This window comes from Cavia porcellus, unplaced genomic scaffold (genome assembly GCF_034190915.1).
Source record: "Cavia porcellus strain 051 isolate PalLab524CR breed Dunkin Hartley unplaced genomic scaffold, mCavPor4.1 scaffold_20, whole genome shotgun sequence".
Classification (NCBI taxonomy): domain Eukaryota; kingdom Metazoa; phylum Chordata; class Mammalia; order Rodentia; family Caviidae; genus Cavia; species Cavia porcellus.
In genome coordinates, this window is record NW_026947503.1 from 1,621,050 (window position 1) to 1,644,961 (window position 23,912).

At 36.7% G+C, this 23,912-nt stretch overlaps 1 protein-coding gene across 6 annotated transcripts in view; it reads right to left on the reverse strand.

Moving 5' to 3' along the window:
- Nucleotides 1-23,912, reverse strand: part of Atp9b (ATPase phospholipid transporting 9B (putative)) — a 351,973-nt gene that overhangs the window by 69,835 nt on the left and 258,226 nt on the right. For all 6 annotated transcript variants that reach the window (XM_063231400.1, XM_003463321.5, XM_003463322.5 and 3 more), the window contains 2 exons: nt 10,150-10,262; nt 7,025-7,273 (listed from right to left, as the gene is read on the reverse strand). In XM_063231400.1, the coding sequence (XP_063087470.1) occupies nt 7,025-7,273; nt 10,150-10,262 (362 nt within the window). The remainder of the gene's footprint in view (nt 1-7,024; nt 7,274-10,149; nt 10,263-23,912) is intronic.

The following is a 23,912-nucleotide window of genomic DNA, read 5'->3' on the forward strand; positions in this document are numbered from 1 at the left end:
TAAGATGACAATATATAATCTATCAACTAGTGCTTTCCTACTGTTTATTTTTTCTGAAATTCTGTATAACTTGTACCCTTTTTCTGTTTTTTTTTTCCTTTTTCTCCTTAAATAAAATTTTAAAAAAATTATTTAAGTGAGAGCCTAAGCTAAATCTCCTCTATAGGCCATTTACTACTACACTGAATTGCCTTTGTCTAAGGTATTTTATTCATATATTTATGCTTTTTCATAATAAATAACCAGTGTACAAAAGTAATACCAGGACACACATTATACAATACAAAAGAAAACATGGAACAAATTTGATACTTAATTTTCTCTGTCGCTCCATCATCTAAAAATTTTTGTGCTATTAACTTGAAAAGTTGGGAAGAAATTTCCCTTTTTTAAAAACATCACCAATTACATATAGATAGCTGCTAATTCTACTGTCAAGATACATTTTTTAACAAGTGTTTTATAAATCATAATTTAATCATCGATCTCTCATCAATTTGATTGGGGTTATTATAATCATTATTTTAATAGAATTATTAACTTAAAATTCAATTTGATCATCTAGAAAAACTGCTAATCAATATTCACAGACAGGCAATGTAGTATTTATTCTCTATTGGTCTTGAAGGTCACAGAGTGAAGGCTTTGTGTCACTGACAATGATTTGCTCTTTGCAAATATATCGACAAACCACCACAATTAGTCTTGCTTCAATAGACACACACAATAAAATGAATTTAAAAATACAGCACAACATATACATTAGTTCTTACTTCTGTAACGCCAAAAGCGATGCTATTAAGGACATAACGGTCTTCTATCTTTAAATAATCCATTGTGGTATGTCACTAATCCTAATTCTTGCACATAATATAAATGCTAAAGTAAGGCTATGATAGAGCTACACTTTGAAATAATATTTAAATACAAAACTTACTTAGATGAGGACATGTGGCCATAGAAGGAGGAAAATATGAATAGTTTGTTTATAGGAATAAGCAGTCACAGTCAATTAATCATTTTGAAGAAAAAGTTAGAGGTCTTCAAGATTTCAGCCCCATTATGTCTTGATCACCTGTGTTGACGACCTTTGAACTCTGAGGCCCTAGTCTTACATTCTTTTATGACAGTTCATGACATGAGTTTTGTACTGGCTTTTATGCAGCTGTCTTGGACACATTCTTAAACAATGAAGCAGGCTGGATTTTAATTCTGCAAAGGAATTTCCAGGGAGCATTTAATGTTTGCTCAGCTAGAGGCTGCTATGCTGAGCTGCAGAGACAAATGACAGGCAAGCAAAACTTTCTACTCTCTTAGAGAAAATGAAATATTGATCACTTATCATAAGAAACAATGACCAGGGCATAAGTAGGCTCCACATCATGAATACAAAATCAGTTATTTACACTTTGACATCTCCGCCACTCTCTACACCTTCTAGTATCCCCAAATATACTACAGATGACACATCATTGCAAGTATTTAATGCTTATGCTTCAGAGGACTTTTAAGAATTTAAAATGAATTCCTCTAGAATTTCATTGTTTGTATAATAAAAATTCACCTGTGCCCATGTGTAGGTAAGATAAAAGATACTTTCTGATTTCTGGGAAAAGAAAATCAGGACAGTTTATATTGGGAGGAATACCAGCTGTTGTATCAGAGACTCAAAACACAGAGCCCTCTACTTAATAAATTATAGTACTTTTTTAGGAATAGGAAGACATAAGTGACGTGAACTGATAGGTGATAGAGTATGTATGCTGAATGTATAAAATAGAAAACTCTACTTAACAACTTACATTCTTCCTAAAGAATAGCAGACACAAGAGCCACGAACTAAGAGTTCTAAGAGTATAGTATTGATAAGGCATGCTCAAAATAGTTTACTCTTAATTGACAATGTTGCTTATTAACCATATTCGTTTTGATAGATCAAAGCTGAGGTTAAACAGAAAACATCAACTCAACCATTTCCCTAAATAAAGCTCCAGGGTGCAATATTCTAAGTACTTTATTGAATAAAAAAAAATGCTTTTAAAATGGTACTTTGGTGATTGAGAAACATTGGTATCATCCGTCAACCTAACTGCAACAAAGTTCAATAAGCTAAATAATGAACCATTTAGATTATTTTCCTGAGGCTGTGGGGATCTGCAAACATCACATCAATATAGCTCTTTAAAAATCATGATGAAGTCTATTCTTTTAATTTTCAGATTTCAGATATAGGAACTTAATGTTCTACTACTTTTAATCACTGTCCAATTTTCAAACAAGTAAAAACCTTAAATATAAAGTTAGTAGTTTCTATAATTTCTCTAAATTCTTAATTATCTTTCAACCAATTAGATCTCTCAAATTGAATTAAGATGTAAAAAGTATTACGATATGTAAATACTTTAGAAATCCCATGTATTTTGAAATTTGTACTTCTTTTAGCAACTAGTAAGGTAAATACATAATAAGTTTTAAATTTTCAACAAAATTTTCTTTGGAAAAAGATCACTGGTCTAAATTTCTCATGTTTATGACTAGGAAAGAATTATTCATCATTAGATAATCTTACAAAATTGTTGATGATTTCTAGCGTAGTATAATAAATAATGAATTCAACCCTTTCTTTGTAAGGAAAACAATGATAGCTTGTTTTCTTGCAAAAACAGTTATCAATACCCTGTATCTCAAAGCCTACAGTGGACTGCTAGGAAGATGGTAATTCGTAACTCATAGCAATCTATCCACATTGTGAGTTTTAGAGATCCCAGTATTTGCTCAAGATTGTTGAGATGTGCATTTTCTCCTAGGCTCCCTACCATTTAAAAAAAGACTTTTTTTTTTCAACAATCTGATCCCAGAACTTGTATTACAATGTCCAGAAGCAATCTGCACACATTTATACCAACACTGTAAGATCCAGGAGAGTAATGATGAAAGGGACCTAAAAGCTACAAACAATGAGTAAATATTTACGAAGTGGTACAATGCAGTGAATGTGCGAGTGAAAGATGGAGCCCCCTCTTCTCATTTCCCCTCTTTATCTCTTTCTGTTCTGGAGTATCTTGGAAATCACCAACAGCTCAACTAATTCCCGGTTTTGCAGATTGTCTCAGGGTTTCTGAAACCAGAGAAGTGGCAATATGATTCTAAGAATCTAAGAATTTAAATTAATTTTTAATCAAAGTTTCATTATGGACCAAGGACACAATGCTTTCTAAACTTTGGAGGCAGCCTTGCTGAATTACAGGAATTAGCTATACACCTCCAAGTGATATAGTCTGACGCCTCACCCTTTCTACAGACTGTTTTCAGATAACCATATGCTTACTTCCCTCTTTCTAAATGACCAGCAGTCTGCTTCCCACAAAGTTTGAGTTCACTCTGGTGAGATTAACTCTTCAAGCAAGGTCATGAATGAACACAACACAGACATGGTTACTTTCCAAGGAACCTGCAATATGAGTGATAGGAGGAGAACCCATGGAAAACCCAACTGGGGTATCACAGGAACCAAGAACTCCAAGGATACAGAGCCACTGATAAGCCCAGAAGTGTCCCAAGACAGCAGCCAACAATCGAGGCAGTGGTTTTGTGCAGTCACAGATGCTTCTTCACTTTTGTACATCTTTTTTTGTTGAATGAGAAATTCTTGTTATAAAAGTAAGCATAGGACAAAATTCCAAATAGTATTGTAACAACATTTAGAAAAAAGTAAAGTCTCTTTGCCCAAATTCACAGAAGGTGTCGCTCAATGTAGACATGCCTGTCACTAGAGGTTGTTTGTGAATCAGGGAAAGCATTTCAGACAGCACAGGAAGGCCTCGGAGGGTTATATGGGCAGAACCTGTTCCAGTGGCTCACATTTGGGAACCATTAGCGATGAGCTGCAGGCATGAGGTTAGGCTGCAGGTAATATAGAAGCCTTGTGGCCCCAAGAGCAAAATGCTTCCTAAAGGCAGAAATGCAGGGACAGCTACATTACCATACAGAAGTACATTCAGTGAATGGGAGGAATTATTAGAGCTGCAGGCACAAATGGGCTGCTGGTAGAACTAGACAATGAGATTAAGGAAAGGAGAGCGTGCAGGTTCCCACATGTGAGACCATGTAGTACTGCTAAGACTGCATGGAGAACAGGAAAGCAGTGGCCTTACGTGCAAGAAAAGCAGATTCTCAATATGCCGAGTCTGAGGAGAGATGAATAATCGAACGTTTTTAGCTTCTCAAGTTTAAAAAAGCTCTTGTCTGTTTCTCAACCAGTTCTATGTTCTAACATGGTTAATGATACGTCGTAATGGCTGCATTGGTTTATTTTGGTTAGAGTAACAAATCTTGATCAATTAAAGAAAAGAAATGTCTATATAACTGAAGTTTAAAAGTAAACCTTAAAAATTACCAGTAAATTACTTTATAAAATATCATAAATCTGTTGGTATTGTTTCTTTTCATTGTCCTTATCATGATGTCAGAGGAAGGTAACTGAGTTCATACATACATCTGTATGTCCCCTTCACAACTTGAGGGCTGATGAATCACCATCTTTGAAAGTGTCCATAAAAACCTTAGCCACAATGGAAGAGGGTAACATATCCTCACATCTGTCCCAGTTTATCAGATGTTAGTATCTGGCTTCACCCTCAAAATAAGGCAAAGTCAAAGATTTACAGGACCAGGTGGTTCTCAACTGTGGGTGAGATGTTCTGGACTTTCAGAAGGGAGAACTGCCAGCTACCACTTAGATCTATGAGTCCACCATTTGTGGACTCGAGGTGCTAGTATGTAATCATCTAAAAGATAGCTATTAAACAAGGAAAAAAAAGAAAAGAAAAAAGCCAAGTGTCTACCTGATACGTAGACAGGATTAAGAACCTTGCTGACATGAAAACCTGTCTTTCCTCAGGAAAGAGGTTCCTGTTCTGTACTGCCCATCTCCTCCATAACCCAACACATGCAACCAACTTCTTTGGAAAATGAGATATGACTGACTTTTCCTACCCATAAAAAAAAAAAAATAGAATAATTCTGCTTCAGGAAGTGCACAAAATACAAGAAACTCTTGCTTTTGGGCAACTGAAAACTGAAAGTTGCTACCCATCCTCCAGTATCCATAGAGAGCAGAGTTCCTTCTCTCTTTGGAAAACACACTTATCTACTCCTTTCTCTCTTCCTGGGGCTTTAAATTTGTATTCATAATTTCCTAACATGCTAAAAATACCTCACAGGTATAACTTGCACATTTTCATCAACACTACAAGGGCGTATTTAGACTGCTTCAGACTCTCTAATATACTTGATCACAGAACCTACAAATGCCGCCACCACAATGCCCTTAAATTTAATGGCTCATAGTGTATTATTCATAGAGTTTTATAACCACCATAACAATCAACTTAAAATTTTTTCTCCCCCAGGGGGCGGAAAAAACCCCTTAACTTTAAGTAAAGTAACCTTTACTATCATCTGTGGATTTTGTCCCAGCCGTTTCATATAAGTAGACTCATGAACGCGTGGCCTTTGCCCCAGGCTTCTTAACTGCATACCCCTTCCAGGCTCAGTCTCACTGCAGCATGTGTCAGTGCCTCTACTCCTTTCTGTCAGTGAGTAATATTCTACTATGTGCATAAATCATATCTTATTTATCTGTTGGTGGACACTTGGGCTGTTTCTACGTTAGCTATAATGCTATGAATACATATGTCCAAGTTTTTGTGTGAATACATGCTGTCATTTCTCACAGAAGTGAACTTGTTGGGCCATACGGTGACTCTGTTTAATGCCTGAGACATCCCAGCTTTCTCCAGGCTGCCCTTCTCAGTGCTCACCAGAAGTGGACGGGTACAGCTCTTGCTCACCTCTGAAGCACCTGCCCTGCCTTCCTATGTGGTGGCTGTCATCTGATGACAACACATCATGTTTTTTGACTGTGATGCTTTATGTCAAAAATACTTTTCTTTTCTTGCAATAAACTTGTTAGGGGTAAGTAGTGAACTCCTTACTTTAAAATATGAGGTGAGGTTTTTTTCTTACTTTGACTGGAAGTAGTTTTCTCTAATTACTTACTACTATGACACAGTTTTATAAGATATTTGAAAAAGCCAGTTTGATCACATTGTATCTTTCTATTTTTTCCCCCCAGGTACTGGGGATCAAACTCATGGCTTAGAGCTACCAGGCAGGCATTTACACTGCTGAGCTAAATCCCTGCCCCAATCACATTTCCATAGCTGGCTTGAACACTTTACAAAACAATTTCAAGAACTTTGAAGAGACGGCGTATATAAAAGAGACAGTGCATACAAAGTATGCTAAGACCACTTAGGAAATGGAATAATTTAATAATGAATTTTACTAGTCTGGATATGAAGGAATGATATAAAGTTAGAAATAACAGATTTAAGATTATATCATTTCTGTAGATTTTGAAATTATTTACGTCTTTAATTCTCTTTTCAAATAGATATGTTATATTTAAATTCTAACAAAATAAAAGGACACTTAATATGGAAGTCTTATGATTCATTTGGAGATAAGATGAAATTGAATAGTATAGCATATAATAGTCCCAAGTTTCAACAGCTTTATTAAAATCTGACTCTGTCACAAGTTAACTTAGAAATTCATTAATACTGATTTTTCTTATTATTCCTTATTAACTATTCTCAGGTGTTTTGTTACATATTGACATATTAGGATGAAAAGTCTGTATCTAAAAGGCCTGAGTGATACAAGAGGGCCATGTGTTAGAAGAGCAGATGGTTTTTGACTTTCAGATAGAGTTGGTTCTGGAACTCTGGCTAGGACATAGCCCCTTCACTCAGTGCACTACATAATAAGTCCACATGCCCACTGAGCCCAAGTGAAAGGCACGGAGATTATAGTTTTGCACTCTGAAAAACAAATCCTGAAACCCATTTTTTTTGGTACTGGGAAACGAACTCACAACCTCATGCTTGTCAGGCAAGCACTGGGCTGCTAAGCTTTACCCTTGGCCTGAAACCCAATTCTTTAAGGGGGTGTGACTCACCTCATCAGGGCTGGATGCCTGGTAGGTGCGGTTTTCATCACTGAAATCTTGGTCTGCTTCCACAAACTCAGTTTCTCCAGTGATGCTGGCCCGAGCCTCATATACAGGAGTCACATTGTGACAAAGAGCAATGGCTTTCACTGCTTCGTGGATACGACTACTAACGCTTTTCCTAACTTTGGGGGCTGAAGACTGGGCTCTTCTTGGTGGTGTTGAACTGGAATTGTTTCCATTTCCTTGAGGATGCATCTTTAAAGCAAGGAATGTCATAGAAAATTACAGGTCAGAAAACTAGGTGGTGGACCCAGGAATTATCAATCTATATAAAAAGCCAGAAATAAAAAAATGTGGTTTGGTTTAATTTGATCCTATGTCCTACACAGAATTAATAGGATTTACTTTGTTGTCTTAAGTTATACGAAATGTTCTGATATTTTCAGGTTGTCAAATATATCAAAATATTTGCTATCATACTTAAAACCTGGCAGTCTTCTTTTAGTTTAGTCACTTCAACAATAACTTTTATTTTCTAATTCTTCAATAATTCCTGCTTATTCATTCCTCCTAAAAACAGAGCAAGCTAAAGAACAAAATGGAATGAAATGCCCACAATGGCTTTCAGTCTTCTGAAAAAAATGCTGTAAAATTAAACAGTATAAAGCTAAACGTGCGACAAAATTTTTAAGAATCTTCTCTTACTACCATACAGCTTGCAACAGTCTGTGAATTGGGATGGTCAGATTTTGTAGCTAACAATAATCAGACACATTAGCGGGTACCTTCAAGGAAAGTGGCCCGGTCCTATCTCAAAACCATGTGAAGCAGCTACTCACTACACCCTGGAAGTATTTGGCTCTCATCAGACTAGGATATGTGCCAGTGAATTATCACTTCCAAAGTGGTAATTTCAGTTACTTATCTCCTATCATTGTCCTGACCCCAACAGGACTGGCCCATACATTTCTAAATAATTTCAGAGATCTCAGAATAATCCTTAGACATTAAGGTCTGGTGTTTGGATTGGGTGTACAGAGCCTCTGAACCACAAGTCCTCTACCCATCAAACCACAATGCTGTCTGATGCTGGGCTGGGGCTGCTCTCAGCAGCTCATCAGCCCTGCATCTGTACTCAGCTCACTTTGCTGCCACCCCTGCAGCACAGAAGCTCAGCCACTTTCTCCTTCTGAATTATGGTATGCTTACTGATGCTTGCATAATTTAATTTCACACAGATTCCATTAAAGACTATGCCCTTTATCACGAAATACTTCCAGTGGGAAAATATAATCAGGTTATAAAAGATTTGTGCTACATTACAGTGGACCTACTAGACTATTGTCATCTGAATAATAAAACAGAACTGAAACAAGAAGTGACATCAATTTCACATGCAAAGTATTGTCTGACCAGCCTACAGATAGCTTTTAGTAAAAACGATCTTTAAAATCCTCTTTAAGGGTTAAATATTTCTATACAATAATTCTTCATCTTTTCTATTTTTAAGCTTTTCCTAGTAAAATAACTTATTTGGATGTATTACAGTCTAATCTATGGGTCATGTAAATGTAGTGAATAATGTCTGAAAAACATTGGTAGTACATTAATCTAGACACAGATTCCTAGGAGGAGAAAAGCTTTATTCATTCTTTTTCCCTTTTCCAGAATTTTTTTCTATTACTAAATATTTTATGGCTGGGGATATGGCTCAGTAGTTCAGTACTTGACTAACATGGGTAAGGCTCTGGTTTGATCTCTACAAACATAAAAGATAAATACAAATAAGGTAATTGAAAATAATATACAGCTTACAAAAATAGGTTACAAAATACCTATATCTAAATAAATTATATCTGAATGATGAAGATGCTTGGTTTTGTGTTTGTGAACATATACATATATATGTAAAGCATTATATATGTATAATAAATATACACCTAAGATGTTTCCATATCTTCGTAGTATCTATGCTAGGCAAACAACAAATGCAGAAGAAAGGTAAGTTTTTTAAAAATAGAACACTACTGACAACTGAATCCTATGCTTAAATTCTGTCAAAAGTATAGACTGTAGTGGGAAAGTACAAGTTAGTCTTGTCAATGCAAAATCCTATCTGAGCCAAATTAATGTAAATACATCTCTGTAGCTGACATCAGAGGTGTGGCCTAAGGAGAGCTGAGCTGTGATCACCCAAGTGAGCTCTTTATAATTTTGAATGTTAGGGCTTTACTCTACATGACATGGACTACTGTACAATATTCAAAGCAAACCAATGAACAGGCAAAAAAGTAGCTTGGGAAGAACAGTTTCTGACACAAACTACAACCTTGCACCTGTCATTTTAAATGAGTTTCCCTGAATCACTAGGTTCAATCATATTAAATCAGTAACTTTTATGATAAAGAGAAATCCAAACAAATGAGATATAAACACTCTATGGGGTCAGTGCCACATAAACCCTCAATTTGACTGAAACAGTGTATACATATACAAAGGCCCTAACATGACTAATATCAAGAATACAGAATGGGAGAGTGAGCAGAGCCATTATACGTAGAGTCTGTCTCTTGTGAAGATGACTTGACATCCAGATTGTATCATCAGGTTGCAAGAAAGTAATTCCACCTCAAATGGCTGTGAGGTAATAATTCTTTTTAAAGTTTTTATTGATTAGAGACACATAATAAATATTCAAAGATAAAATATTTGAGTTTTACTTCAAAATAGAATGGCTACAGATAAAACAAAGTCAGTCATGCATTGTTAATTATTATTGAAGTTAAGTGACAGGTATCTATTTTGTTTACTAAAAAAGGTGAAAATATTTACCTTTAAAATTTTAAGAAGTTTTATTAATGACTAAAAAAAAAAGGCATTAGGAAACACTGTTTTAGTATTGAACTGAATATCCTTCAACTTAGACCCATTATGCTTTCCTGTAACTACACTAACAGAGAAATGCTTATTCAGACCTGTTTGACTCAGAGCAGATGACAGGTACACAATAACGAAAGCTAAAATAATCAAAGGGGATTATTAACTTACAGATTAGCACATAACATCCTCAGTTTAATTCAAGTGCTGAGTGCTCTAGAGAGAAGAGCACATTCAGAGGAAAACCCACATACCTGTGCGTAGGAATTCAGCAGGTGGGTCTGGATCTCATCCATTGTGTCTGTTCCATAAGAAACAGTGCCCAGATGAAGTCGCTTAAATATCATCTCATTCTGGGTAAGAGTTCCTAAAATAAAGGCAACACCATCCCTTAATCCAGGCAACATGAGGAAGGCCCAGCTGCTTCACACTGCCGATGCTGCCCTTCAGACCTTCGTGCTGCAGGAACAGCGTGCTGGGAGACACAAAGCACTGCAGAATGTTCTTTGCTACCACTTCCATCTTGATAGCAAGAGTGAGAAACTTTCTTCCCAGGAGTAACACTCCCCTTTTAAGAGCTTTAACAACGGGTGAACTCTAATTATATGAAGAAAGTCTATGTCAGTGATGGTAGAACTATGATATGTGTGCTGAAGCAGGCTGTTTGCTATCACTGAAAGCTCTAAAAGCCCATCACTGGTCTAGGCTCTTCCTTGTAACTGAGATGTTACTTGGTACAAATGCCACTTCTGCCTATTCTGAAAGAAGCAGGCATAAAACTAGAAAACTGAGTCATCAACTTCATAATTACAGTACAGAGCAATGCCTCAGACATCAACTAGCCTTGAATTAAGGTGTCAATCAGTTTTAAGAAAGTCTATTTTGAAAACTGAAGTATTTTTAGTTGAAGTAACATACTCCAGATGTATTTAACCCTTTGCACACACTCATATTGCTTGGAATGACAGGAAGGAAGTCTGTGAAAGAGGATACAGTTTTCTTAGTTGAGCTAAAGGAGAGCTATCAAGAGGTGGTATTTAACGCTACCTCCTCAGTGGACCACAGCAGTCATCACAAGGAATGTTTATCAGGACTGCCAGAAAGCTGGACCATGTATCATGCATCACATTTAATTTACCAAAACACATATAACAGATGCATAGATCTGCTTACCTGGTTTCACAGAAGCCACACAGGAAAGTTTAACCTCCCTATGAACATGAATAAACTGTGCTGCAATATGCTGTTCTCGAATCCTGTCTTCCCTTGGGGCTTCTGTACTTGTTACCAAGAACATTTAACAAAGACGTCAGTAACGGCGAGTACTGACGTCATGAACATGCACAATGACTCTACCAATCAAATGTAATGGTCATACAGTACGGTCTTTTTATACAGTCACAAAACATGTACTTTTTGTTTTCTTTGCCACACATGACACTGAAAACATCTATTGACCCTATGGTTAGGATTTGTATTCAAAGTAAAAACGTGCAACGGATTCACAACCACTAGAACACAGAACCTATTTTAAAAGGAAAGTCTGTCTCAAAGTAAAAATAAGAGAGGCTGGGGGAACTGGGGATGTAATTCACTGCAAGGGCCCTGAACTCAATCCCCAATACTGAAAAAAGAAAGTCTACATTTCATATTATTTAGACACTTTTCATAAAGGTTCTTATAACAATAGCAAAGAGCCCAAATTTATTTGTCGTTTTTGTTTCTTGTTTTTCTAGTAATCTGTTTTGTTTTGTTTTTCCTTCTAATACAGAAAGGATAGGTATACATGTAGAGGCTTACACATGCATAGAAGTTCTGAACAGTTTATGAGAATCAGTTATATTAAGTGTGACAAAATGAACAGCTACTTTACAGAAAAAGAGACATTATGGTATCCATTGCTGATTTTGTGTTGTCATGCTGTGAAACCCAGTAATGATTTTATTTTTTTGTTCAGAGTAGTTTTAGCCTGTTTTGTATTGCTGAATTTCAACATACATGAAGGTATGGACACCTATTTTGAAGATAACAAGAGACACTGAGGCAGCTACTATTGATTTTCCTATTGTCTAGTTTTGAAGGCCTGTACTGCTTTCATTACTCTGTTCTGATCAGTTTTATACTATTTTGTTTTCATTGTGTATGAAGATATAGACAACTATTTAGAAGAAAACAAGAGACATTATGGTAGCCACCATAAATCCCCTGTTGTCTTGCTTTGAAATCTGTGTCACTTACATTGTTTTCCTCTGATCTGCTTTGTTCTGTTTAGTTTTACTCTCTTTAAAATAAAAAAGATTCTTATAACAAATTAATATATTACAACTGTATAAATTCCAAAGAGTGGCTACTATTGGGGATGCTTATCGGTTTTCTAAGCTTTATTGAGTCCTATACAGACCCTTTAAAATGGCTGTGATATGTCTCTTAAGTTTCATAAATGTGAGTGGAAAAGAAACAAATGCATGAGTACCTAACAGCATTTTCATTAAAAAGTAGAATTATTTAAAATTATTTAAAATCCTAGATTATATTAAATTATGTGGTTAGTAACAATCAAGTTTTCAAGTAAAATAGATAAAAGTTCTACAAATAATTTATATAAAACATTTAATGTGATTTCTATAAAGATATTGAAATGTTAATTCATATTAGAATAAACACAGTTCCAATGTGTCCAATGAAGTTTTTAAAAATTCCACTTAAAATATTATTTAAGAGATTTTTTTCAAACTATATGACATGACTGATACTTTTCCTTTAAATTTTTTTGTCTGATATTCAGTATGTGCAGTGTAATTTTAGTAGGCAAAAGATGTTTGAAATATTCTATGCAGTTTGTAAATAGGCTATGATTAATGGGACTCCTTCAACCTATTTTTGTATGGTCATTTCATATGTGCAGTAAAAGCTAAAAGAATAATACAATAAACACTGGTATAGTACATCCCAAGAACGAGTCATTTCTTAGAATTTTAGACAACCTATATAAGTACTCCAAATCCCTAAATAAAGATCCCTTGCACTGTTTTTCTCACTGCCACCACAAAGTTAACTCAGAGTGGAGCATTCAATTTCACAAGGCCAAAAGGCTGTGTCCACCGTCTAATGGCACCTGGCCCAAGTCTCACTGCTTTTAAGGAGCTCCCCTGTCCTGCTGGACATGAATGCATTATGGCTACCCCGGCACACTTCTACCCAACTCACATCTCCAGCCTCTTTTCCCTCACTATTGTGCAGCTCCCCATGCAGCAGTACCGCCTGAGTCACTGCTCCCCACACAGGGCAGTGCTTAATAAGGGCAAGTCTCTCACTATTCAGACTAAAAACTGACAGAAAATGGCAGAGGGATCACACAGACATACCCATGATACACTGAACACAGTAAGTTATAAGAAGATGAACTACTCTCACTACAGCTACTACTGCTATTGCTGTCATCAAATTACTCTGTCTCCCTTTCTTGGATTTCTTTATTGAATCAATTTTGAAATCTCTCAATTCTACCTCAAAAATGCAGTATATATGGACCCCTCTCAGGTTTCTATTTAGAATCCCTTGGTCCTGTCCTCATCATCTCTTATCTTTATTTGTGACTCTCAGTTTCTTGAACTCTATGTCCAATCTTCCCCAACTCATTTCTCCTCAGTGCTCTATTCCTAAAACTAAAATCTCTTCATTTGCTCCTTGGCTTAAAAACCACTAGAGATTCTCCACTGTTAATACTATTAAGTAAAAACTGTGCAGAATGGGAAACAGAACTGTTCTACAGCTGTCCTTCCTACACTATGCTGCGCTCTGGTTGCCTCTGTCCTCAGAATGGAATTGTAGTGCTCAAATACTCATATTAACATAAATTTCAAATTAGTCCAAATTCACATAATATTAATCTGGCAAAAATGCATTAAAAGGTATCTCTACACACAAGAATTGGGGACAGATGAATGAGTCCAAATCCTGCCTGTAATCCATGAGCTGTTACCCTACAGAATTGCTTCAAATTCCTCAAGCATTGGTTGACCTCTTTGTAACAAAAAACATCTCCTGTCTTGCATATATAAGGCAAAGAATATGATAATACATTATGTGCCTAAAACAAAAAGAACTGGAGAGAGAGTTTGTTTTCTTAAGATCCTTATGGCTAAAGAAAAGCTAGCAGGAAATGATCCCACTTCTGGGAGGCCCTAGATGCAAATGAAGTAAACACAGCACAGGAAATGTTTGGGAGGCAGGACTGCTCCAGAGAGGTCTCATGAATCTGGATTCAGAGAATAGGTTTTTACCCAATGGTGATCATGAGACACAGTTCTAGGAATTGCCTATTCTGAGAATGCAGATATACTGCTATTAGTGGAATGAAGATATACTGCTATTAGTGGATATAAGGGACAGGGCCAGAGAGCAGACAGGTGTGTCCCATGAGAAAGATAGCCTGTGTCATGTCAGAATACCAAGGGAAGCTCTCCTGATATGACAAGGGCTATCCTTATGCTCTCCTCTCCCCATATTAAGAAAGGTGTATAGTTTCTCCAGTAGGGTCCATTACTGCATGGGGTTGAAAGGAAGTTCTAGGCAAGAGGTTTTATGGAAGCAACATTAAGAGCTAGTCCAAAAAGAGATGAAGTCATGAAATCTTCAGAGTGCTGAAAAAGAACCTACTGAATCTCAGAAGTTGTTATAATGTGTGTCTGGATGTCCCTCCACAGCCTCTCGTCGTAATGAGGAGGGCAGGTCTTTTGAGTGCAGCTGAATCTAGCGTTTGTGATTGATTCACTGTCTAGTGTTGGGACTGTGGTATGAGTGCTGCCCCCGCGCTGGGGCAGATAGCCTGCACATGACATAAGGGAGAGAAAGATGCTTGTTTCTTCCTTTTGCCCTTTTGTCCTTTTAGCTCTTGTTGCTTTTGGTACCTGCTGCCATCATGCCCCCTTCTCTTGGAGCCAACTGACTATGGACCTCCACAAGCTGTGAGCTGAATAAACCTTTTCTTCCTTAAACTTGGGTACTGGGTATTTTGTCCCAGAAAAGAAAGAAATGTAACTAAAACAGAAGTGAACTTGGAGGTATTCAACTAATGGAGCCACTGGCAGTAACAAATGACAACAAGAAAATAAACATGGAATGCTGGGTGGAGCAACTGACCTTGTAGGGTACAGCTTTGCTCCAGGCATCTGGCTTACTGCCTGCCTACACTTCACCTCACATGGCTCTGAGACAGTCAAGTGAGAGGATGCTGTAACACCTGGAAGCCAGGGAATGGACTTAGTGACCGTTAAGTATGTGTCTGTGGACTTCACCCTGTAGGAATGGACTTTGCTGGACCCTTCCCAGAAGACAATGGACAGAGGGTGATGCCTGGCCTCTAGAAGAAAAAAATGGGAAGATAGAACATTAAAGATCAGTTTAAAAACCACAGGGGCTAATGCAAGCACTTATAAAGTTAAAAAAAAACACTATAAGAGTAAAGTAAGTAATCCAAATGTTAATCTGAACAAGAAAACTACTAGAAGAAAATGATATGAATGTTGTTTGTGTGGAATAGCCTTCATGCACCACTCAACCGTTATTACATACATCAAATCTCACAAATCCTGTCACTACTGGAAAGCATATGAATGTAAGGATCGTGGCAATGCCTCGTTTTCTCCAGTTCTTAAGACTTGAAAGGATTTGCCTTGGTGAGAAGCACTATGAATGTAAACAATGTGAAAAAAAAACTTCACATAAATTATTTCAGATACATGCAACCACTCACACAGAAGAAAAAGGCTACAAATATGAGGGCTCAAATTCCTCTGAACACATGAAAGAACTCATTCTGGAAAGAAACCTTTTACGTGTAAAGTATGTGGTAAACCCTTCATTTCTCCAAATATGTTAAGAAGACATAAAGTAACATACACTGGTGAGATATGTTTTTAATGTGAATTGTGGTAAAACCTTTAAGTGTTCTGGTATCTTTTGAATTCATGAAAAGACACACTGGAGAGAAGTTCTACGAACGAAAGCAATGTGGGAAAGCCTTCGGCTATCACTCAACATTTCAAGTACCCCTGAAAACACACACTGGAGAAGAGCCTGTGAAGGAAGGGAAGTGGGAAAGCATTCATTCCTCCAGGGTGTTAGGAACACATAAAGTACCACATACTGGCCTTCTGAATGTAAACAATGTGGTAAAGCCTTCAAATGTCCCACAACTTTTTGAATTCATGAAAGGTCTCACACTGGAGAGAAGCCTTATAAATTGTAAGGAATGTGGGAAAAACATTCAGTTGTCCCAATTCTTTTCAAATGTATGAAAAGATTCACTGGGGGAGGGGGCACACACTCAAATCTTCCAAGACATGACTCATCCTCATGACGGACACTGTAAACATAAATAGTGTGGAGTGACAATGCATCACAAGTAATTTCAAACACACAAACTTACTGGAGTAAGACACTGAAAATGTAATCCTGTGGTAAGGTTCTCATTTGTACCTTTTAAAAATTTCTAAAAGGAGTCAGTGGAGAGTAAATGTAAAAAACAATGAGGTCAGGCCCACTCCCTGTGAAGACTCATAAAAGAGAGAAGAGCTACGAACATAAGGAATTCCAAAAAGTTTTGATTTTTGTACAGTGATTTCAGTTCTTCTGATAAAGCACAACAGAGACATGTCTTAGAAATGTGAAGGAAGTAGGACAGTATTCATTCCTCCTAGTTGATTCCAAATACTTAAAAAGCACTGCAAAGAATCCCTGTAAATGTAAGCAGTATGGTAAAGCTTCAGGGATCCTTCAGTATTTCATGTACACCTGAACATACGCTGGAGACAAACTCTACAAATCTAAAGAATGTGGGAAGCACTTCATTTGTCCCAGGTCCTTTCAAAGGCAACAAAGGACAGGTACTGGAGAAGAATGTTATACATGTAAAGAATGGGGAAAATATTTTTTTCCAGATTTCCAAATATATAAAAAAGTTACGAGAGAAATTTTATGAATGTAAAAAATATATAAGTGTCATATTTCTCTTAAAAACATTTAAGGGGGTAATCACATACACTTGAGATGAACTTTATAAATGCAGGGGATGTAGAAAAGCATTCATTTTTTTGCAGTGAATTTCAAATATAAGGAAAAAGTACTGGAGGAAAAAACCCTGTGAATACAGTCAGTGTAGTAAACTTCTCCAATACTGTGCTTCATTCGAATTCAATAGAGGAAGGCATTATTTACATTTGTGGGAAGGGCTTCTAGTTAGCTGCAACCTTGTAAAAATGTGAGACTACTGAATAGAAACCAGGTAAATGTGAAAAACGTAAGATAATAATTGCAAAGAAGTGAGATGTAGCTCAGTAGGACAGAACTAGTATGTGTGAGCCCTTAGATTCAGGCCTTGGTACTACAAATAATAACTTCAAAAACATATAAAAGTTCCTATTGAAATCTTATAAATATAAAAAATATGATACAAATTAATCCATGTATAATGCTCTACAAATCAAACATGAAGTGTTGTAAAAATTATGTTGTCTTTATTAGTGACTCTAGACTATGTATTTATACTTAATACTGGCCTTATAAAATGAGTTTGGATTATTTGGAAGCATCTAAGGTTTGCCGTTACGCATGTGTCACGTAAGGAAGGGGTACTTTCTGAGGAATAAACTGTTAAGTAGTTTCACCATGGCATGAACATTTTAAGGCAGGGTCTTACATTGTCCAGGTTGGCTTTGAACTTGTGATCCCTTGCCTTGTGCTCCTGAGTAACTGGGCAGGATGTCATCATGCTCAGTTGAATGGCGCCTGATACAACAGGAGACTTGTTAGAGATGACATGTAAGATGGCACGATGGCATAAAATATTCTGTAATCCCAGCACTGGGGAAGCTGAGGTAAGAGGACTGCCGTGAGTTCAAGACCGGCTTAGAATACATTATCAAAACCCTGTCTCAAAAAACCAAAACAAAAACTTGATATACTGAGATTTTCTAACTCTTCATGATTTAGCCTTGGTAGCTGAAATTCTAGAAATATACCCAGTTTTTTCTAAGTTACCCAAATTTTTGACACATAATGGTTATAGCTCATATTTTTTGTATTCTATGGTATTGGTTGCACTGTCTCTTTAATTTCTGATTTTGTCCATTTGAGTCTTCCGTTTTTTTTTTTTTTTTTTTCTGAGTCTAGCTAAAGGTACTTTAGTTTTCTCTTATCTTTTGAAAAACCTAAGTCTTAGTTTGGCTCATCTTTTTTATTGCTTTTCTAGTCCCTCCTTCATTTATTTCTATGCTGTTCCCTTGTAATTTCATTCTTTCTACAATGTTGGGCTTAGTTCACACTTTTTTATGGTTTCTTGATATGAGATGCTGGGTTTCTTGAAATTTTCTCCATCCACGCCCTATTCCCCTTTTTTTCTTTTGTTTGTCCTTTGCTGCCTTTTTCCCTTTCTTTTCATGCTGGTGACTGAACCAAAGCTTTGCACATGCTAAGCACACTTTTCACTGAGCTATACCACAATCCCTATGTTTGAAGGGAGGCATTTATTGTGAACTTCTTTAGAACTGCTTCTGCCACCTCTCATGAGTGGAATATTTCTATTCTTTAAGTTATTTTTTGTTAAATTTACTTTCATAATTATTAAAACCACCACCATTACACATTAAAAAAAAAAAGAAAGTAAACATGTTCAGGATAAGGTGACAAAATAAAGAACATGAGTCTGCTTTAGGAATTGGATCAAAAGTGACTATAGGGCACATAAGCAAAAAAGCCACACAGTCACACAGACAGTCCCTAACTTATGTTGGTTAGATTTATAATTTTTCAATGGTAAAATGGTAAAGAAAGTGACATAAATTGAACAGAACTCATACTCTAAATGTTTAATTTACCTCTTTTCACAAGGGGAAGTACCAAGCATTGTAGAGTTGAATGTGTTATAAAGTTATGTTGTTGGTTGGGTGGGTATAATTGGGGCATTTTTAATTTACAGTATTATTGGGATGGGACTGTCACCCACTGGCAAGCATCTGTACATGAGATTCAGGACTCCGATGAAAAGCCTATTCCCAAAGGCTAGGAAAAGATGTATTGTGTTTATAACCCTTTGCAGAGCATATTACACCTGCTAAGATATTTCTATTGTATCATCTGTGTATCTTTTATTTATGTCATTGGTAATAACTTATTATTCCTTCTATCCCTTACTTAAAGCTTCAAACATGTCACTTCGTAGTGCTATGAGACAAAAACAAGCCACTTTAATTTTAATAGTATTTTACAGTTAAGAGTATTAAGTATTTTAATTAAGCATTTCATAATGCTTTAAAAATGGTGACAAAAGACCACACAGCAATCTGATTCAGTACAGCAGAGAAACATTATCGCTCATTTTATGGTTAAGTAAAGAAGGTACAAGGAAATAAAGTGTGTTACGCTTTGAGTCAGGATGTCCTTCAAAGCCTCACGCAGTCATAAAGGTGGCCTTCTAGAGTTTGTGAATGACTCATGTCTCAATGCTGGGATTATAGGTGTGTGTGCCACACCCAAGTAGGTGTGATCTACATTCAGTCTAAGGGACAGAAAGAGATTCTCTCTGTGCTCCTCTCTTTTTGCTTTTGCTGTTTTCCACGGCCATGAACTGTTGCCCTCTCCCATGTGCTACACTGCTTTGGAGCCAGCTGATTATGGACTGAAACACCACTAACTAGGTGCTAAATAAACTTTGCCTTCCTTTACTTTGGGTGTTGGTTATTTTGCCTCAGCAATGAGAAAAAAATAAACAAGATAAGGTGAATTGTCAAATTGTTAGTAAGTTAGTGAAATAAGAATTCAGGTCCTTTGATTAAAGTTGCCTTCTACCTGAACAGCCTTAATGTGATGCCTGCTGCCTAATAACTGAATGTATACACTATGTTAATACTGGAGGCAATGCTAAAAGATTCACTTAAGACTGGAATCATTTAGGCTTTTCAGGAAAAGAGATAAATCATGCCTAGATGAACTTTTCAAAAAAAATTTATTTTCAAACTTTCTTAAATTTTTGAATATCCTTTGTTATTAATATTTAGAAAATATTTCAAGGTAATATTTTTATATACATATATATTTTGATATATACCCTTGTCTCCTCGCTACAACCTTATCCCTCTCCTTACCCTAAAACAATCTCCCTCCTTTTACCCTTCTTCCCTAAGTCTAATGAAAGTCCCCTTCATATAATCATGCATTTTATTGTTGTTAGATTCCAGATATTGGAAGAAACATAATACTTGTAGAAGTCTTGCTTACTTCATGTGACAGAACGATTACAGTTTGTATTTGATCTCCTGAAAATGACACAATTTTTTATGGCTGAATAGTACCCCATTGTGTATATTTACCACCTTTTCTTCCATTTTGGGGCATCTAGGCTGGATTTGTGTCTTTTGGCTACTGTAAACTGTGCCAAGATAAATATGTGTGTAAATCTATCTATAGTTAACTGACTTTAATAGGTTTGAATATATACTAAGGAGTGGTATAGATGTACCACACAGTATTTTATTTTTAGTTTTTTAAGGAATGTCATATGGATTTCCAGAATGGCTGTACTAATTTGTATTCCCAACAGTGGTGTTAAAAGGGCTTTCTTGGGGCTGGGGATTTAGCTCAGCGGCCTAAGCGCCTGCCTTGCAAGCAGGCAGTTGTGAGTTCGATCCCTGGTACCTATAAAAAGGAAAAAGACAAAAAAAATTAAAAAAAAAAAAAAAAGGGCTTCCTTTTCCTGCCATTGTCTCTGGTATTTAGTGTTTTGTTGTTCATATATATTTTTTGATGATAGTCATTCTGAACAGGGTGACACAGAATCGAAATGTTTTTGATTTCCATTTCTCTAAAGATTAAAACTGAACTTTTTCATGTACATACTAGTGACTTATACTTCTTTTATGAAGTGTCTATTCAGTTTACTTGCCTATTTACTGACAGGGCTGTTAGTTTTTTCAGTTTTAATTTTCCTATTTCTTTTAGATATTAATCCCGTTAGAAGAGTAGCTGGCAAAGATTTTCTCCCACTCTCTAAATTGTCTCTTCACTGTGCGTTTCATTTGCTGTACAAAAAACCCTGTAAACTGCTGTACCGCTAATTGTTAAATGTTGGCATTATTTCCTATATTCTTGGAGTCCTATTCAGGAACTCTGACTTCTAGTGTTTCCTTGTGTTTTCCTCTGGCAGTTTCATATCTTTTTTTTTTTTTTTTTTGTCTTTTTCCTTTTTATCGGTACCGGGGATAGAACTCATGACTGCCTGCTTGCAAGGCAGGCGCTTATGCCGCTGAGCTAAATCCCCAGCCCCCTGAAGTTTCATATCTTATAACTAGGACTGTTATTCATTTGTAATTTCTTTTTCTACAGAGTGAGAGATAGAGACCTAGTTTCAATTGTCTAGATATGGGTATTCAGTTTCCCAGGCACCATTTGTTAAAACTGGTATTTTTTTCCAAAGTATGTTTTTGGCTCCTTTGTCAAGAACCAGATGGCTATAGCTGTGTAGGTTTATTTCAATTATTCTCCATCCTAACAGTCCACTCATCTATTTTTGTGCTATTCTCATGCTGCTTTTGTTACTGTAGCTTTGGGTATCTGAAATTGGGTATTGTGAGGCTTCTATCTCTGCTCCTTTTGCTCAAGATTGTTTTGGTTTTTTTGGGTCTGATGTCATGAGCTACTTACGATAGGTTTCGCTCCTCACTACCACTGTACTCTCTACATTTGTTATTCACTACTTAAATTTCTCTATTGGTCTGCAATTAGCCCTTCCCTTCTCCGTGACTATCTCTATCCAGTCATTTAGTACAGTGTCCCCAGGCATCCTGAAATGTTGTTCTATGAATTCTGGTCCCCAGAGGTGCTCAATCTCAAACGATAAGTGCCCCCTACTCTCAATTTAGCAAGCACTAAAATGGATTTCTTCTCTAAAGCTAATGTGCCATCTGAGAGGTCACTTTCAGAGGAAATGCCACACTGAGTTTACAGCTTGCAACAGCAGTAGGTTTTTCTTGTGGGTGGCACTGCCAGTCCACTGTATTGATCACTGAGGTTGCCCACACGCTATGGCCTTGCCTTGTGCTGGCTGAATCAGGTTCCCCTAACCACAGCAGGTTGGGACTGAGGTTACAGACTACTCTGTTTTTTTACCTACATTGATGTTCCAGTTTTGTCATGGTTTTGAGTTTTCCTGGCAACTCATGATTCCCGGATCCTTCCCTTCTTTTTACTGAGTAGGTAGCTGCTTTCCAGCTGTCACAATTTCTAGTCAGGAAGCAGGTACAGACTGCTGCCTATATTAACTCTACTATCTTTAACTCTTCAAATGAACTTTTGGGTTTTGTCTGATATGTGTTGCTTCACATTGGAATAGGTTTTAATTTTTATTTTGTTTAGACAGGGCCTCACTATGTAGTTCAGATTGGTCTTAACCTCACTATGTAGCTCAAGTTGTACCAGAATTCACAACAATTCTCCTGTCCCTGCCTCCCAAGTGCTGGGATGACAGGTGTGTACCACCACACCCAGCTTGAACCGGTTTTTAGATTTAAAAAAAAAAAAAAATCACAACATTTAAGCTCTTTGTATTAAAGTAAACATGGATGATACAGCATTCATCATTCTACAGCTAAACCTTTTGGGTAAGAAAAGAGTGACTTCAACAGTCTAAAGCCTGACCAAAGAAGCAAGAAAACTTCTGAAATGATTAACCGTGCTTGGCCAACATGTTATCTGAACCAATATTTGAAAATACAACAATATGAACTACTGAGAGGGTGTGATACTCACAGCCTGGGTCCCTTTCCCTAGGACGTGGTCTCTCATCTACTCAAGAAGGATGCATAAATTGATGTCTATATAATTCCAGTCAATATATATGTAATTGGACATTCACCTCTAAAAATCATCATGTTTATTCACTTTGTACTAGTTTCTTCCTTATATTATTATTTTATTCCCCTCAATCTTTACAGAAGCACAGCCTGGTGGTGTCTTGCTGCAGCTGGCAATCAGGGAGGAGAATGATTGTACTTTTGAGTATATGAAATGCTATTCATTGAATTATTACAGTTCTTTAATCAATGAATTGATGATAGAGATAAAATATACTTTACATAAGACACATTCTATTAAGGGAAAAACATTGAACTGAAAAGAAAATATGACTCTCTTTGTGAGGTTTTTGCCATTGGGACTAACCCAACATATACAATTTAAAGCAGGAGAGGTGTATCTAGCTCAAGGTTTCAGAGGGTTCAATTCATGAACGTTGACTCCATGGTAGAAACATTGTGGTAAAAGGCATGGCAGAGAAAAGCTGGTTAGCTCATGGTAGCAAGGAAGCACAGCAGTGAAACCGCACCAAGAAGAAGAGGCCAGTGACCACTTGTAGTGCCCAGGTTCACACCTCCATGACTTATCCAATCCCCTTGGTGGTTTTAAAGTCAATCAAGTTGAAAATCCAGCTTAACTTTCACAATGACTGTTTTCCCTCTGTGAAAACTCTTACCAAAGCCAATATGAGTTTTTCTTTTGATTCTGAAACAATTACAAATTCATAGAAAGTTATACAAGTTGTCCCATGTCCTATCACCTGGTTTCCCCTACTAGTCACATTTTATATGTCACACCAAGAATTTGATGGTGGTACAACCTGTGCAGATATGAAGTTCTCAGCCATACTATCCATACATGTAGGTTAGTCAAGGCCCAGGACCTTCCCGTCATCACTGTGATATCCCTTAGACTGTGGGTCATGTCTCTTCCTTTCATTCCTGACCCTGGTTTATAATATTTGCTATTACTAAAAATGCAGCTATCAAACCTTATTTCTGTAGAGCAGCTTCTTCAAGATGGGAACTCAGAAAGCACACTATGAATGGGATTTCATAGAGCACAATGGCAGAAGCTTGAATCTGAACACAACAGCATATTAACATCCACGGGATAGAGCAATGGTTATGGCTGTTGATACCATCTGATGATCAGTAATGCTGTGAACAGT